The 16433-nt window shown below is 38.1% G+C and overlaps 1 protein-coding gene across 1 annotated transcript in view; it reads left to right on the forward strand.

Annotated features, from left to right (window-relative positions):
• Positions 1-1160: 1160 nt before the first annotated feature.
• The window catches only part of PDZRN4 (PDZ domain containing ring finger 4), a 41681-nt gene continuing 26408 nt past the window's right edge, over positions 1161-16433 (forward strand). The window contains exons 1-3 of the mRNA XM_033514403.1: positions 1161-1172; positions 2586-2839; positions 4380-4482. Coding sequence (XP_033370294.1) covers positions 1161-1172; positions 2586-2839; positions 4380-4482 — 369 coding nt within the window. The remainder of the gene's footprint in view (positions 1173-2585; positions 2840-4379; positions 4483-16433) is intronic.

The following is a 16433-nucleotide window of genomic DNA, read 5'->3' on the forward strand; positions in this document are numbered from 1 at the left end:
TCCAAGCATCTTTTAGATTTGTTGATGTGATAAAATGGTTATCTTGTAACAAAATCCAGGTAGTTCAGCAGGGATATAGGACAGGATTGTGTGTTTTATGCTTGAATAGAGGAAAAAATTGATACATTGCTATATGGTATTTATTCCCAAGCATTTACTTTTAGGAGAAACACCATATACTTTTATCTTAAGATTTAAAAGTATCAAAAGGAACTGGGGAGTCAGGAAAATAATTCTTCTATTCCTAGGGCCTTGAGAATGAGAGTCCCTCAGACAGCCTATAGGACACTCTTGTTACAAAAATAAAAACTGAAAAATTGTGTCTTTGATAGATCTGAGATAGAAACAAGAAGGAAGCAGAGACTGGAACTGAAGCATGGATAGAAGACCCAGCCTTAATTGCCTCCTTCAGATGGGGCTGAATTTGAACACGCCGGCAGTGTGGCTTGTGTTATCAGACAGGGTTTGCAGAAACTCTCTCCTTGGGGAAATTTCTTTTTCTTATAACTTAGTTTGTTCTTTGGCTGCTCTGGCTCTTCCTCTTAGATACAACTGATATTTTTCCATGCAAATTAGATTGAAATTAGGTTATAATTTTATAGATGCCAATTTTAATGGTAAAAATATAGCATTAAATCTTAATATTTTTGGCTTCAGTTATCAGACAGACCACAGATATGCATTGAGCTTAGGTGACCAACCTTGCTGCCTTTTGAATTACCTGGTCACAGTCTAGGCTGCAGCGTGGTACTTTCAGGTGTCCAGGCATTCAATATAATGAGTTTTGAGCTTTTATATGTATAGAAATATATTCAAAATTTGCAGCCTTCTCGTCACTGCATACAGCATTGCTGTATATAGCCTAGCTAGAAAGATCAGCTGGCATTTACGTTGGTGGCTACATCACAGTGCAGTTATTTTGCATGTCCTTGTGAGTGACATGGGTGGGAAAATGGCGATTCTTTGGAAGTCAGGAAAGATGATGCCACCTTTCACTTGTGCACATACTCTGGAAACGTACTGAGTTGATATATACATTATATTAATGTGTGTATATATATATGTATATATAAATAGTGTATATATCAATATCAATTTATATATCAATATAAATTAATGGTCAGCAGTATCCTAGCCGTGCACATAAATATGATGGGACTATGGTTGCGCAGGTTGCTTCAAAATATTACTGAAGGCTGCTGAGGTTCTTTTGAGTTTGCTCCTTTGTTCCTGTTTGCCTTTGTCCTTGTTGACAAGAAATTTCCAAGAATTTCTTGAATGAAGGAGTGATGTGGCAAAGAAATTTTAATTTCAACCAATATTTGCAAACATTGGGGAAAAGTAATTTATGGGGTCAGTCCCATTTCTGGGGAGGGTTTAGATTTATTTCATTAAGTTTTATGAAGTTTATGAGTCATTGTCTATACAAAGAAGATAATTTGAACAGGACCTTGCAGCAGAATCCTATTTCTGATTCGCCGGCAGTGTAGAAGTTTTCCCAGGAATATAAATTTTAATAAATTAATTTAATGGTTTTGGTACCATCAGATAGTCACATTTCTTACTAGAAAACCTTTCTACCTCAGCACAGGTTCATCTCATTTCCACAGTAGCTCACAGCAGTTAGGTCCTGTGTAGCAGTCAGCAGTGGTCCCAGGGCTCTGGAAACAGCAGAATGGTATTTTCTGTGGAAGGATGTTGCACAGCCCTGTGTTCAAGAGCTTAGCTACTGAATGATATTGGCCAGTTGGCCTTCACATTTTGTAGTGGTCTGATGCTTGCAAATCTTGCCCCAAACACGTGAATTCGTATAAATTCAGCATAATCAAACTTTGACGTTACATTTTTAATATCCTAAGGCCTCATCTAGACCAGGAGGAATTTGCTGCTTTGCCTGTAGCAGAGAGAAACCTTAGCACAGTCTTTTAGTTTTGCCAAGCTATGCTACATTTGCAGTGTAATTTTCTCTGGTTGATTATTTGTCTGTTCATAGCAAATTATTTCTTGAGTTAGTTCCCTTTCCTTGAAAGAGCAGCAGCTGACTGTGCTAGTCAAATCTTCTTATCTTTAGTCTTAATGGTTGTGTAATAGCCATAGGAGATAAGTGACAAAACATTGAAAATTTGTCTTGTTTCTTTTTAGACATCAGATACATGTTTATTGACATCTGCATTAATAACTGTGCTAGAAATCCTTTAAAACAATTGCATGCCACAGAAAATGCTGAAATTTAAATGTAAAGACACCCTTCCTATTTTAGCTGTATTTTACAAAATTAATAAAACAGGATAAGATAAATAATTTTAAATTACTTTCTAAATATTGTCGTTTCTTTGCTGTGTTTGGATTCCATTGGGTGGGACAGTTATGTAAGAGTTTAAACCATTTCTAATTTCTAGCAAAGATTAAAGAACTCATTTCTCCTCCCAGCCGTATATTCGTTCCTGCATGGATACTAAAATATGCTCATCAATGTCATGAAGTGGCTTGATCTACTGCACAAATAATTAATCCCCCTATATTTTACCCCCATGTTTTTATGCTGCCTTTTCTCTCACCTTTGCTGTATTCTTGTTTTTCTCTAGGTCAATGGGAAGGACCTCTCCAAGGCCACTCATGAAGAAGCGGTGGAAGCTTTCCGCAATGCCAAGGAGCCCATTGTAGTTCAGGTTTTACGACGAGCCCCAGCTACCAAAGCTCACAGCAGCTCTCAGGATGTTCGCTTTATGGATGCCAGCACTCAGACTGACATCACTTTTGAGCATATTATGGCTCTGGCCAAGCTAAGACCCTCCACACCACCAGTTCCTGATATCTGCCCTTTTCTACTTTCAGATAGGTATGGTTTATCTTTTTCTGCCGTTTACCTGTGGGATTGAGGCATTGCAGTGATGGTCTTCTAGCCTTCCCCCAAAAAAGTCTCGGGAACATTTAAAATAAACAAATAAAACATGTTGTTGATAACTACTATCACATTCAGGCTTCAGTGACAGCTTTCCTAAACTCTGCTTGTAAATCAGGGCTACAGGAAGGAATCTCAGCCATGCTTACTTTGTGTTTATTTGTCTATTCATCCAAAGCTAAGCCCTAGTTGAGAAGAAAAACACTTCTGTGTTCCAAACCAAGAAGGCTTCTTCAGACCTAGAAAGAGCTTGTCTTGTTTTCTTCCAAATTTTATAAAAAAAAAACCAAGTGATTTAATATAAAGGCCCCCTTACCAAAAGCAAAACAATACCAAAAATATAGAGATCAAAAAGTACTATTTCAGCTGTCATATGGAAAAAATATATGAATTAAATTATCTCTTTGGAACTGAATTGGATGCAAACACCAGCAGGTGGTGCTTATACATAAGTAGGGTGTAGGGTTCTTCCTCTTTTGACTCCAGCTCATAAATAACACCACAGGTGGCCCTACAGATCCTCTGTAGCCTGCAAAACTATAATAGAGCTTTTTCGCTGATTTGCTTGCATGTTGTGTGTCTCTGCGAAATTGAATTAATGCAGAACATGCCACTTTTGACTTTGATGTGGGTCCATTTTTGGAAGTTCTAGGTTAGATGTATTTGGCTTACTGCTGAGTGCTGCACAGCAAGGAAAAGGATATATGTATTTCTGAATTTTTACTGGTATTTCTAAACTGTGGACTACAGTGATTGAAGTCCCTGTGCCTTCAGTATGGGGAAGAGTTTTCAGCCTCTGCTAAGATAGATCCACACATGATACTGCATGGCTGGGATCCAGCCTTGGGTCTAAAGATGTTGTAAAGACCTAATCCTTTGTGTTCCAAACCCATTTAACAGTACAGTTTACTGACATTTGTAACTGTGCAGTTGCTCAAGTGCACTTCACTGTGTTGTTACCACTTTAGCACAGGAGGATAATGCAAGTTATTTTATGCAATTCTTGAACAGTTTGTGAGCCTGTTATGGCCTGTAGATTGTTCAAGACTATGACCAGGTGAGTTACCCCCAGCCATGACACAGCGCCTGAATCTGGAGTTAGGTAACTTAATGAGTGTAAGGAATCAAAAAATGTCACAGTGAAGTAGTTTGGCCCAAACTAGACCCTTCTTAGAAATCACCCTGTGTAAATCTGCCTAAAGATGAGCCTAGAAAAGTTAACTCAGCCAGAGCACGAGCTTTTGCAAAGAAAACAGCATGTGCTGCTTCTTGGTAATGTTCCTTTCAGGCTGTCAGGCCATTCAGAGTAGCACTCCTGAGATGAGAAAACTATGAGATGAGGCTGGGTTGGCAGCAGAATGGGGTGGGGGGAGGAGAGGTGACAGTGGTGGGGGGGATGAGGTGGGCTTCTCACCTTTTAATTTTAAAAGAACATATTGTCTCATCTACTGTTATTGTACTGCTTTGTTCCACATAGCTGCCATTCTCTTCACCCGGTGGAGCATGAATTTTATGAAGGTAATGAGTATCTTTCCAGCCTGCCTGCTGATGCAGATAGAGCAGAGGACTTTGAGTATGAGGTAAGATCGTGGGCACACTCCACCCTCTCTTTCTGTTATTACAGATATGGCATTTACACACCTGATAACAGGCTCCTCTGAGAGACTGAAGAGTGGGAATACTTCTTAAAAATCATTACAGAAGGCCATTTTGTGTTATACCTGTGTGATGTCATGGGATTTACTGGGGTTAGGCTAAAGATCTGAAAGCAGAATTATGCAGTGGGTAACTGCATACAAGTCCAGGAGGCTTTTTAAACATGTTCTATCTTTTTGCACTAGAGATTGCAACTCAAATGTTTCTCTTTAGTAGATTTTACACTTTAAATCAGGCTTTTCCACAATTACAAAAGGTTACTGGAAGCTTGCTTGCTTTCTCCCTCCTGCCTCAAATTTTAAGAATGAATTGTCCTTGTATTTCATGTCTTAGAAATCAGTCTTATAGATATTTGGGTATGTGCTTGACTGTTTGTATGACCATGCTTCAAATTGGAAAATGAATATGGTTTTTATTACTTGGTCTTTGATATTTGACATTGTAAGTATTGCAAAGATAAGAGACTGTGCTCTGTACCACAAATCTCTCTTTACTGCTAATGTATTGCACTGTCTGGTGACAAGGGTGGATGTGTCTCTGAGTCACTTGAAAATCATTATGTGAAACTTCCCAAAATGATAACATGTGATTAGTGATGCTGCTCTTCATTAGATTTTCATTTCAATATCTAAATAGTCTACTTGTCAGTCAGTCATTAGCTTTTCATGTTTTCTACTGTCATCTAGTAACAAAATATTTATAGGGACAGGCATAAGAAGCAGATGGTTCTTTTTATTATTAAACAGTGCTGAGTCTTTTCATAAGTTCAAGTTACTGTATTTTAAATAAGAATGATTATAAATAATTAAAAATCTTTAATACAAGATTAAAAGCATCCTATCCTCCTGTTTGCTCTACCTTAAGGAACCTTTTTAAAGGTTTCATATAACTGGAAATGGCATTTGGAAATTAAATGAAAGGCAAAGGCTTTGGCAAATATGCAGTGAGTTCCCTTTTATTGTGTCTTTAGCATCTAAGACACTCAACTGCAAGTTCAGCCCATTGCTCCTCTAGCAGACAGGGGAATCTGAAAAATCAAATAACATCTACTTAGTGAATCTCATCAGAGCAAGCAAACTTTTATTTGAACTCCTCAAAAAATCATTGCTAGGGATAAATGAAATGATTATTTCTTCCCAGTTGGATTTTGGTGTGGTATCTCACAGCATAAGAGTCTAAACTTTAGGTTCTATTTTGACTCCCCCTGTGTAATATAATATTAAATTTCTCTGTCAGGCGTGTTTGTTCATGATACTTGATCCTGAAATGTATTAGAAACTATTTTTTCTGGAAATAATTAAATTAATTAGTAATGTAAGCATCCAGAAAGAGTGGTGTTTTTTTACATGCTAAAATAATGGTAAAATAATTTTCATCACTTAATAAGAATATCAGTGACAATTTTTAAAGAGTCTACCTGGTGCAATCAAGTCCTCTTTGTGGCCATTATTTATCCCTAAAAATGGCTGGCATAAATTTTACTGACAACAGTAAAATTTTGAGCAGGTCCTCAGTTGCCTGTATTCTCTGCTAATCACACCATCATAGTCATTAATTTGCTGTCAGCTGTGATTCAGTTGCCCAAGGCATATTCACTATGACTGAAATGAAGTGTTTCATGTGAAATTTAAATGGGAAAGAAACTGTCTAGACGCCTTTGAGAAGAATGTTTTCTATGAAATATGTAAGTTTATAGGAGGAACACGAACATCTCACAGCCTTTAATTAGCAGAGTTCTAAATATGAAAGACATTCCCAAAGTTTAAGCCCATATGGTAATATTATGGTTTAGGTTACTCACTGGTTGTATTATCTGCTGTTTCAGATCCTTGCAAGACATTATTAAGCTCCCTTGAAATAACCAGTGAACTGGAAAAACTGAGAGCATTGTCCTCAGAGTTATATCTCCATCCCAGAAAAGAGCCACAGTGTCAAAAGGGACTTCTCAGCTCTCAGCAGACTTCTCAGCAGGACAGGGGGTGGAGTAGAAGCTATGCTCCTATGCTGTCATGGTCCCTACAGCAGTATTGTCTTAGGCGTACTCTGCTGTGGCCACTCAGTTCCTCTGCAGAGGGACTTACTGTGAAACAGATCTGGGAACTAATCCAATTTTTATTTTAAAATAGAATTTTAGAGGTGTTGCTGCCTGATCTAATTTCCAGCATAGCTCCACAAGTTCCTCTGTTCTGGCAGCAGAAGAGAAAGGAAGGAAAAAAATGCTCAAGTATTTGGGAAGAGAAAAACTGACAAAATTTGAAAAAAAAATTATCACTGTCCATCTGATGCCAAAAGAATTTTTGCATTTATATGTTCTTCATATATTTGTGGCTCTGTAGACTATTATTGTATAGACATATAGTCCCTACCTAACTCCAGCATTTTTCCTACCCTGATAGACAGAAAGACAAAACAAATTCCAAAGACCCTATCCTAATCTTGCTTCTTCTGGGAACCAAAGACAAGCTACAGTCCCAAGACCTTCCTATAAACAACTAGAAGAAGGGGGTTCCAGAAGAGGTTGAACCAAGTCAGGGAATTATCTCATCACCTGTGCTTCTTACTGGGGATTCTTGGCAATATGCTAATTTACCAAGCTTATAAAACTATGTTTTCACCCTATATGATGTGAGCATTTTTCCTCAGTTTCCTCTGGAGGCCACCAATTAAAGACCAGCTTTTATTTTACTTTCTATATTAATATTGTCTCAAAAGTGTGTTGCTTTGTTTCTAGATTTTTAACGCATCTTATCCACCATCTAAGGGTAAAAGCAGCAGGGAGAAGAGGTGCAGAGGCCCTGCTCATGCCACCCCTCTGTCTGCAGCCTGGATGGAAGAACCACAGTGTGCTCTCTATCTCACACTGATTGATTTCTCCTGTGTTTAGGGAAAAGAGGTTTTTTGTTATCACTGTGCTGTGCTTAGAAGGAGGATTTTATGAGAGTTCCTTGATTTTATCATTGTTTTTTAATTTCTAACAACTTTCTGGCTGACCTTTAGATAAACACACAAATCAAAAAGCAAAAAAAGTCTGGTGTCAAAAGCACGGTTCCATTTCCAAAATGCAGATTAGCTTTCCCATTGTACAAAAAGATGGACATAAGTAGCTCACAGGTCTCCATGGCAAACACAAAAATTTTTAAATGGATTAAAAACTAAACCTGGAGATTTCAGAAAGGAATTGAAGCAAGATAGTGAGCAGAAAAATAACTAGAACAACACCTCATTATTTCCTAAAAATGGTTTGTAAATGAAGAATGCATCTGTTCTGAGATGCAAATGCAAAATATGCAGCCAAATAAGGAAGTAAGGAAATAAGATGACTATCAAATGGGTTGCTGGGAACAAAAGTGTTTCCCAAGAAAGGGAATGTCCTGAAAAACTCTGATCACTTCGGTTCTTGCTTACAAATATGTGCTAGTGTTTAAATACCCGAGCTACATCATAAGAGACCAAGAGGTGAATCATATACAATAACCAGCACTGGGGAGTGCTACTGCTACTACTACTGCTACTTGAAGTGGTAGGATTAGATACTTCTAAAAGTCTTCTACTCCAGCTGTAAGCTAGAAAAGCCCAGTGGGCTGTGATCAGATTGTCACAATGCAATGAACTCAAGTATGAGCCAATTGTCTTCGAAGGCTGAACTCCCAGGGAGGTTCATTAGGCTCCATACAGTACCATGCTTTAAACAAATGGTTGGGAGGATGATGAAGCTTGGGGCTTGTCATTTGCCAAGTTGAGCATCCTTTTGTTGCTACTGCAAAAATTGTCCTAGAAGAAATATGAATTTCTGGTAGATATTAAGATGAAGGCAGAGCCAGCATCAGTGAGTGTTGGCAGAAAGGCATCAAAAGATTTGCAATTCTTGCATAGCCAGATACTCCTGAGGATTTTAAGAAGCAGGAATGGACTGAACTGTAAGTGTTCCATTGGACTTGCAGTCAATATCACTGAAAGAGAGACAGAGATATTCAGGAAAACCCACCCAGCCTGACTATGAGTGTCTTTCTGCTGCTGGAATTTTATCAAGTGGGTTTACATTATACATCACACTTGCTGGTACCAAAGAGGTGGAATGACTAAAGGCATTTCCCCAGTAAATCTGTGTTAAACATTGCTCTAAAATGGTGCTAGGGAGGAGTAAATGAGCTAATGGATGCGCACTTAATAGCATTTCTGAACCTACTGTCCAGGAGCGAGAACATTGTTTGGAACATTAATAGTAATACACAAATCTAGGGGTCAGAGTAATTTAAATGATGGGACAGTAAAAAAGAAATTGTAGAAAGAAGGTAACCAACGAGGAATGTTGTAAAGACACAACTGATCAAAAGGAAGTATCACTGGTCCTACACATTCAGTCTAATGAGACAAGAAAATAAGATGTTACAAGCAGGTACAAGCTGTTAGTATTGTTTAGTCAACAGGTCTTTATCCAAGGGTAGAGACCTTCATACCATGTATGTACTGAAGTAGCCTTTGAGCAAAAGCAGAATAGGAAGTGATTGCTTTTTGCTAGGGGATTACAGCTTTTAAAACTTCTTATATCTCAGATAGGAAAAGATTCTCATTTCCAGCTGAATGCTTCTTCCAAACAACAAAAGCAGACATCCTTGAGGAGGAATAGCAGTGGGTTGCATTATCTGTTGCTGCATATATGAGGAAGACTAGACTTAAATTTGCTGTCAACATTGAGGGGCTGTTTTTTGGAGGAAGGTCGGATGTTAATCAATGTGGATACACAAAGGACAGTAATTGTCTGAAATACTTTCCAGCTCTGATTATTTTCATTTTTTGGCACAAGTGAACAATCACTTCAGCTTTCAGAAGCCTGGAAAATTATATCAACAGTCCATCATGTCAGGAGGGAAACATTTCAGAGTGAAAAAGGAGAATGGTAGCCATTGTGTTAGCCCACCTGTGTCTGATGGCTTTAGTTCTAAGGCACACCAATGCTAGTCCTGATCAACTGGGACACTTTTAAGACCAGTAAAAAGTTGCTTAGGATAGAGTTGGCCCTCTGTGAAATTTTGAGGTATTCTGATGCTTTTCACTTAGAAACCACTGAACTGCTTTATGTTATTTTTTTGCTCAGAAAGTTTGTGCATGTCAGTAAATGTACAGACAGCCACATGAATCATGTGCAGCTAAAATCTTTCTGTAGTCGTGTTTTATGGAGCCTTTTGTGTCCAGGCAATGAAAGGATAAGAGTTCTTGGAGGAAAGAGCAGCCACGAGAGACATGGTATTTTGAGAAAAAGCCATGTGAGATTTTTCCCACTTGCAGCATAAGCTGGAAACTACACACATGCTATGTGGATTCTTCCTGTTTTATAGAAAATAGGAGTTCTGGAAATAAAAATATTCATATGCAAGTTGCTTTACTGCATCATCCTCCTCCTAACCACAGCAATTCATAGTTCTCTGAGGGTTGGTTAATACTTCAGGGCAAAAATTATTACTCTTAAGATCATGTTCTGATTTGTAGACCCAAGGGACAGATTTTTCCATCAGAATAAGGAAATAAATGTGTATTTATGCATGTTGAATGCAAATGCAAATTTATGGTTATGCACAGTCATTCATTTAAATGTTTTGTTAAGTATTTGCACTCATAAATCTGTTAACTGTAAATTTAGATTAGTCCTTCAAGTTTACTACTGGCCTGATCCAGACCTGCTGAAATTCCTAAGATTTCCTATTGACTTGAGCATTTCTGGATCAGATGCTGTCAGCTGTTTTCACAAACAACTAAAAATGGGCGTTGAACTGAGATAAGCCAGAAACCTTTCAGAATTGGCCATAAATCTTTGTGTAGATGTCTTTCCAGTGGACACTTAGAAGTTGCATAGGGGAAAATTTGACCCTACTCTCCTTGTTTCTTCTACTGTATCTGAGCGCTGCAGTAGATACAGTGCAACGCACTGGTTCCCTCTTCCAGTAGTACTCATCCCATTGTGATGAGGGGAGGTATTTCAGAAGCAAATTCAAATTTACCAGTTCTGTGACATTACACTTCTGAAGTGATTGATTTTTATTGGCGTTTTTTTCCCTAGAAATAAAGAAGGAGTAATTTCAGATTAGCAGTCTGAGCAAGGCTGTTTATCTGAATGAAGTTACTTGAACACCTATAAGTATTTAAGGGTTGAAGGTCTCATGGGCCACTGAAGAGTGGTCTCAGTGATGTTCTGAACAGCCCAGCATTGCTGCATTAGTCCAGGAGAGACCTGTCTGCCTGGTGTATTCCTATTTAAGACCTTTTCAATACGTGGATTACTTAACCGATAAAACAAACAGGTCTGTCTATCTTGTAAATACATATTTAGGGCCTTTTTAACATGAGGATTACTGAGCTGATAGCCTGTAACAGCTCCCTCCAGAGCTCTGATAGTCTGCAAACACCCCTGTGTGAGCATTACCCGAGATTGCAGCAGCACAACTGGAACTCCTCCTCGATTGCTAGCACCTGAACAAACAGTTTTTATGGAAACAGCTTCTGTGCACACACTGCCAGCACGGCTGATTGCTGCCGTCAGCCCCTTTCATTTTGTTCCTTGATGAGTGTTGCTGCACAATGAAGCCAGCTATCAGATTGTGCTTGTTTTTTTTACTGTATTTCCTACTGTGGTTGGAGTCTTTATATTTTACCCTGAACTTCTTAAAATTGGAGATAAATCACAAAATGCACCTCTAGGAAATAAAGAGCATGTTTTGAATTCAACAACCACCAGACACAATTTAAAAGATAAGGCTTCAAGAAATATGGATCCTTATAGATATATGGGTGTTGTAGTTTAGAAGAGCTGAAATGGTAGACAAGGTTGTGTCTTTCCCTTTTCAGAAATAGGAACAAGCTTGCTGTGTAGTAGTTTGTAGCAGTTTTTCAATGGAAAAAGCAGATGATTCTCACAACATGCCTTACCTTATGCAGCTGCTGTTTTGGTGAAGGGACTGAGCTGACAGCTCAAAGTGGGTTTAGATAATTTGGGACTTCATCGTAGAATCGTGGAATACCTTGGATTGGAAAGGACCTTAAAGATAATCTAGTTTCAACCCCTGCCATTAGCAGGGGTACCTCCCACTTGACCAGGTTGTTCAAAGCCTCATCCACCATGGCCTTGAACGCTGCCAGGGATGGAGCATCCTCAGCTTCTCTGGATGTCTCACCACCCTCATAGTGAAGAACCTGTTCCTAACATTTAATTTAAATGTGCCCTCTTTCATTTTAAAGCCCTTACCCCTTGCCCTAGCATGACAAGCCCATGTATAAAGTCCCTCTCCAGCTCTCTTGTAGTCCCCCTTAGGTGTTGGAAGGCTGCTCAAAGTTCTTCCTGAAGCTTTCTCTTTTTCAGGCTAAACAACTCCAACTCTCTGTCTGTTATCACAGGAGAGAGATTTAGCACACTATGTTTATTTTCTGACCATTGGTTCAGACCTAGCACTTATAGCTAAATCATGGTTGCCCTATGGTATAGAGGGATTTACTGACACCATTATTCTAATTTTTAGTGGCAATTCTTAATATTATATGGTACCTACTGGTAAAAATATAATGAAGGAAGTGAACAGATTTCTGTTCACTGTGTGACTGTAGTTTGTGGTCTTGGTTGCTAAGGAGAGTCTGGTTTGGGGGGACTTGTGGTGATTTGCCTTTTTTTTCCGCCGTTCCACCTGTTCTGTCATACAAATATAAAGAGAAGAAATGGACTCTGTTTTAAAGCTCTTTTGTGAGGAATTCTCCGAGATAAGTAAATAGATTATTAGACTGGTTTCAGTTGGACCTGAGGAAGCACTATAATGATCAGGGTTTCTGAAACCTTTCCTTGTGATTTCTTCCTTTGAACTCGAAAGAGCTCTGAGTGGCAAACACCCGGCCTGTGACCCAGCTGACTGCAGCTATTGACTGAAAATGGACAAGGTCACAGTTGAAAGGGGAAAGCGGCACTGGAATATTTTTTGCTGTATTTCTTTGAATAACACTGAATAATAATTAAAAGAAGACTGTTTGAGCATGCATTTGTCATAAAACAGCATAATATTATGTCTTTTCACTGGAATTTTTATTTTTAAAATATCCGTGATTTTACATCAATATAATTTACCCATAGACAGTAATAAATGGAATTTCTCCCTAACTGTGGCCAATTGTACACTATAAATGAGCAAAGGATTGATAAAAGGAGCAGCCCTTTTCTTTCAGTCTTTTAAGTACTGAAGTCACTCTTCAATTATAAATAAATTAAACAAAACCATTCAATTGAGGTTCTTCAGTGTTATGATGTCCTATATTGCTACACGGATTCACAAGCAGGTGAACTAAGGACAGTTGTATTGAGACATTTGCCAAATTAATCAGTGGCAGAACTGGCAGTAAAAGCCAGAAGCCTTTAATTGTAATGCATCTCTTTTTTTGGCCATTAAATCACTCTTCTTCCTTGTTAGTCATTGGGTCATTTAGATAGAAGGCAGTCAGGGTAATTTCCGCCACAGTTGTTCGTTGATTTTGAGTGTATTGCTGTATATCATCACAAAATTCTGACATTCAAAGTGAATCAAGTTGCTGTCATCTCACCTCCCCTAAGTAATGAATATCCCAGTTTAGGGTTTTGAATTGTGTCCACAGCTGCAAAGGCTCATGAGAAAATGGGAAGAAAAAGACACAAAATTGGCACAAACAAATTTATCAAGGTTATTACCATTTATTGTGTTTTAAAACAGGAGAAAAATATATCAAGTCAATGATATTCATTCTGTTTCATGATTTCATAAAACAAGCACAAGGTTATTCCTTACTTCACCTGGGAGCTAATAAAAATTCTTACTTGTTGTCAGAGCTGATGTTTTTCCAGGAAAATGAAGAAAAGTGGCTTTAGTTCAGCAACACTTTATTGCTGGGCAACATTACAATGTATGGAGTGTGCTTTTCAGCCAGTGAAGGAAGAGAAAGGGGCTGGCAATATTTTCATATTTATGGAAATCTGTGGATTATAAATCTTCTGTTTTGGAGAAATTCTTTGTTTAGACAGTTCTTACATTATTATCCCACATACTTCCATATATGCTTTACAGTCAAAATGTTTCTAAGGCTTTTATTAATGCTATTTTTCATATGCCTTCTACTTGAATGTTCATGTAGTCTGTCTTGGAAACATGAAATCCAGCTATACAGACAAAAGATGGGAGGGAATAATTTATTTTATATATTCTTTTAAGAATAGCCTAAGTCATGTTAATCAGATTATTATAGTGTTGCTATTTTAAAGCTTAGTACCCTAGGAAATTGTAGAGCACAAGGAAGCATGGGCTGAATCCCCCTAGCAAGAGGGAACCTTTTACAATAAACTGGACTTAAAAAAAGGTTTCAGTATTATGCATGCTGGGCCTTCAGAGGAGAAATAAAAAAAAACCAGGAGAGGCCTTTTCTATGGGAGTTTGCTTTTTTATTTAATGAGGGATCTCTTCAAAGAGAATGTGATAGTCATTCCTAGAGGGCATGGTTTGGTGAGCAGGAATACAGGTGAAACTGTATTGTGCATCAAAAAGCAGAAGATGAGTTTGCTTTGTATTTCATCGCATGATTTTATCAATCTGCACAAGTATGTGTTTGGGAGTAGAGGGCATTCCGTGTGCAACAGAAGCTTGAACAGCTGAAACTCAGCATGGATATGGTGCCCATAGACCTCATTTTGGTGCCAGGAAAATCAAAATGTGTTTCAAAAGTAATTTCTTATTGCTTCATGTGCTTGATTTATTGACACATATATGTGATTAAAATTTGCATATTTTAACTATACATATTTTAATATGCGAGTACCTCAAGGTAAACAAGAGCATGGATGGGATGGAATTTTAATAGTGCTTTCTAAGAATTTCTAAGTTCAACTTTAAAATTAGCTTTTTCATAGTATTTTGCCTTTGCTATGTCTGAAAGGCATAAACTGAATTACAGGAAGGTACATTTCTCACAAATGTAATTGAAAAACTACATTTTCCACTTGATTTCAATTAATATCCAAAAATAGCCTTCACACAGTTGTAGATCTAGGCTGTCCAAACACAAGGAGTTGTAACTGGGCAAGAGTTTGAATCTACAGCTATATGTTCCAATTTCCAGATAAATGCTTGCTGCAGCAGATGTTGGCACATCTGTTATGCCTCCCCATTTCGATTGGCTGCCTGGGTGTTTAGAAAGTGCTGATGAGGCAGATAAATCTTCTGACACATTTCAGGGCCAGAGCAGGCAGGCAGCAGTAACAATGGTGTTTATAGAGCCAAGTACTCAGCGGTAACATTTTGAAATACAGCAAATATAAAGTATGATTTTACCTGCAGTAGGTGAAATTTGTTGCACTGTATTGTTTTAATTTATTATTTCATTTATTGTATTGTGGAAGTTAACTATTCTAAGTGATTTCCAGCTAATCTGAACTGTAGCTATGATGCCCTTTAATTCTCTGGACTTTGTGTATCTAAGGTGTGTTGTCTGGAAAAAGGTGCTTGCTACTGTTTAGAAAGAACTGTAATCTATAAAGATGTTATTTATTAAACTTAAGGGAATTTGGAACCAGAAACAGCTGAGGCCTATATGATTTTTGAAAGGGGAATAGCTATCATCTGGGGACATGAAGTTCCTGACTTTATCAGAATTCTTACTTTCAACAGGTTTTCTTCTACTCAATGAAGCATGTCAGATTTGAATGTTCTAATACCATTAGGGCCTGGAAAACTCCAGAGGATCAAAGAGGACATTCATGGACAGAGAAGTATATATCCGGCAGTCTCAAATGTGGAGACTGGTTTCCAAGTACAAAGAGCTTTTCAGGTCTTGGATCCCTTCCAGACCTTAATCTCCAGCACAACAAATGATAAATAGAAATGTAGAAGTCAGTGTAAAGATTTTAGCACTAATGCCATGTGCTAATGTTGTCTCATTCCCTTCAGTAGACATCACCACTAAATTTTCAAAGTGGCTTTCAATTACCTCTACTTGAGTCAAGTCCAGAAATTGCACTGAGCCTGTTGTAGGGGATAAATGGATAAATGGATAAATAAATGGATGCTGATTATACAGTTGATACAGTTGTTTATGTTTTGCAGGATATAGTCTACAGCTTCTCAGAACTTCCAGTCTTTGACTACCCTCATAGTAAGAAGCACCCCCTAAATAGCTAATTGGAATTTCCTAAGTAGAAACTGATGTCTGTTGTGGCTGTCACAATGCATCTCAAAGAGTCCAGTTCTGACTTTTCTGGACTTGCATTTGGCACCTGAAGGAAACAATAATATCTCCTTATTGAGAAGGCAAATTCTCTTCAAAAGGCAAATCAAATGCAGTTCTCCCAGCTTTCCCTTTCTGGAGATGTACTCCTGCCCTCTCATTAGTTAATGGGCTTCTAGTCAGACATGGAGTTCTGTATTCCTACCTGATAACAGAGAGAAGGTCCATTATAACATTCTATGTCAGAGCCATTTCCATTGGAAAACAGATGGGGGAGCAAATTCTGGAAAGTCCCAAAAGAAAAAAAAAAAATTGGACTGGTTAAGTTTGATAGGTTTGTTCTTTCTACCCTCAAGGAGCTCAAGCCAATGTGACAGTTTAGGATGTTCACGCACACTGCACAATGGAATAGTGACTGCTCCAGCCTGCTTATCTCATTTTAACATAAGGTTCAGCTTCTGCCTCATCTGTGCTATTCCCACCTACTTTGTGTAATGAGAAGTCACAGTGTAGGATCTAAGATTAGTGAAGAAGAAATACTTCACTGCATATTATCAGTTAACTAATTATAGTTTAACCTCCTCTTGTATCCTTGCAAATTCACATTTCTATTGAGGGAAAGACCAGTAGCAAGGACCAAAATTGACTGCTGAAATAT

Source organism: Parus major, chromosome 1A (genome assembly GCF_001522545.3).
Source record: "Parus major isolate Abel chromosome 1A, Parus_major1.1, whole genome shotgun sequence".
NCBI classification, from domain to species: Eukaryota; Metazoa; Chordata; class Aves; order Passeriformes; family Paridae; genus Parus; species Parus major.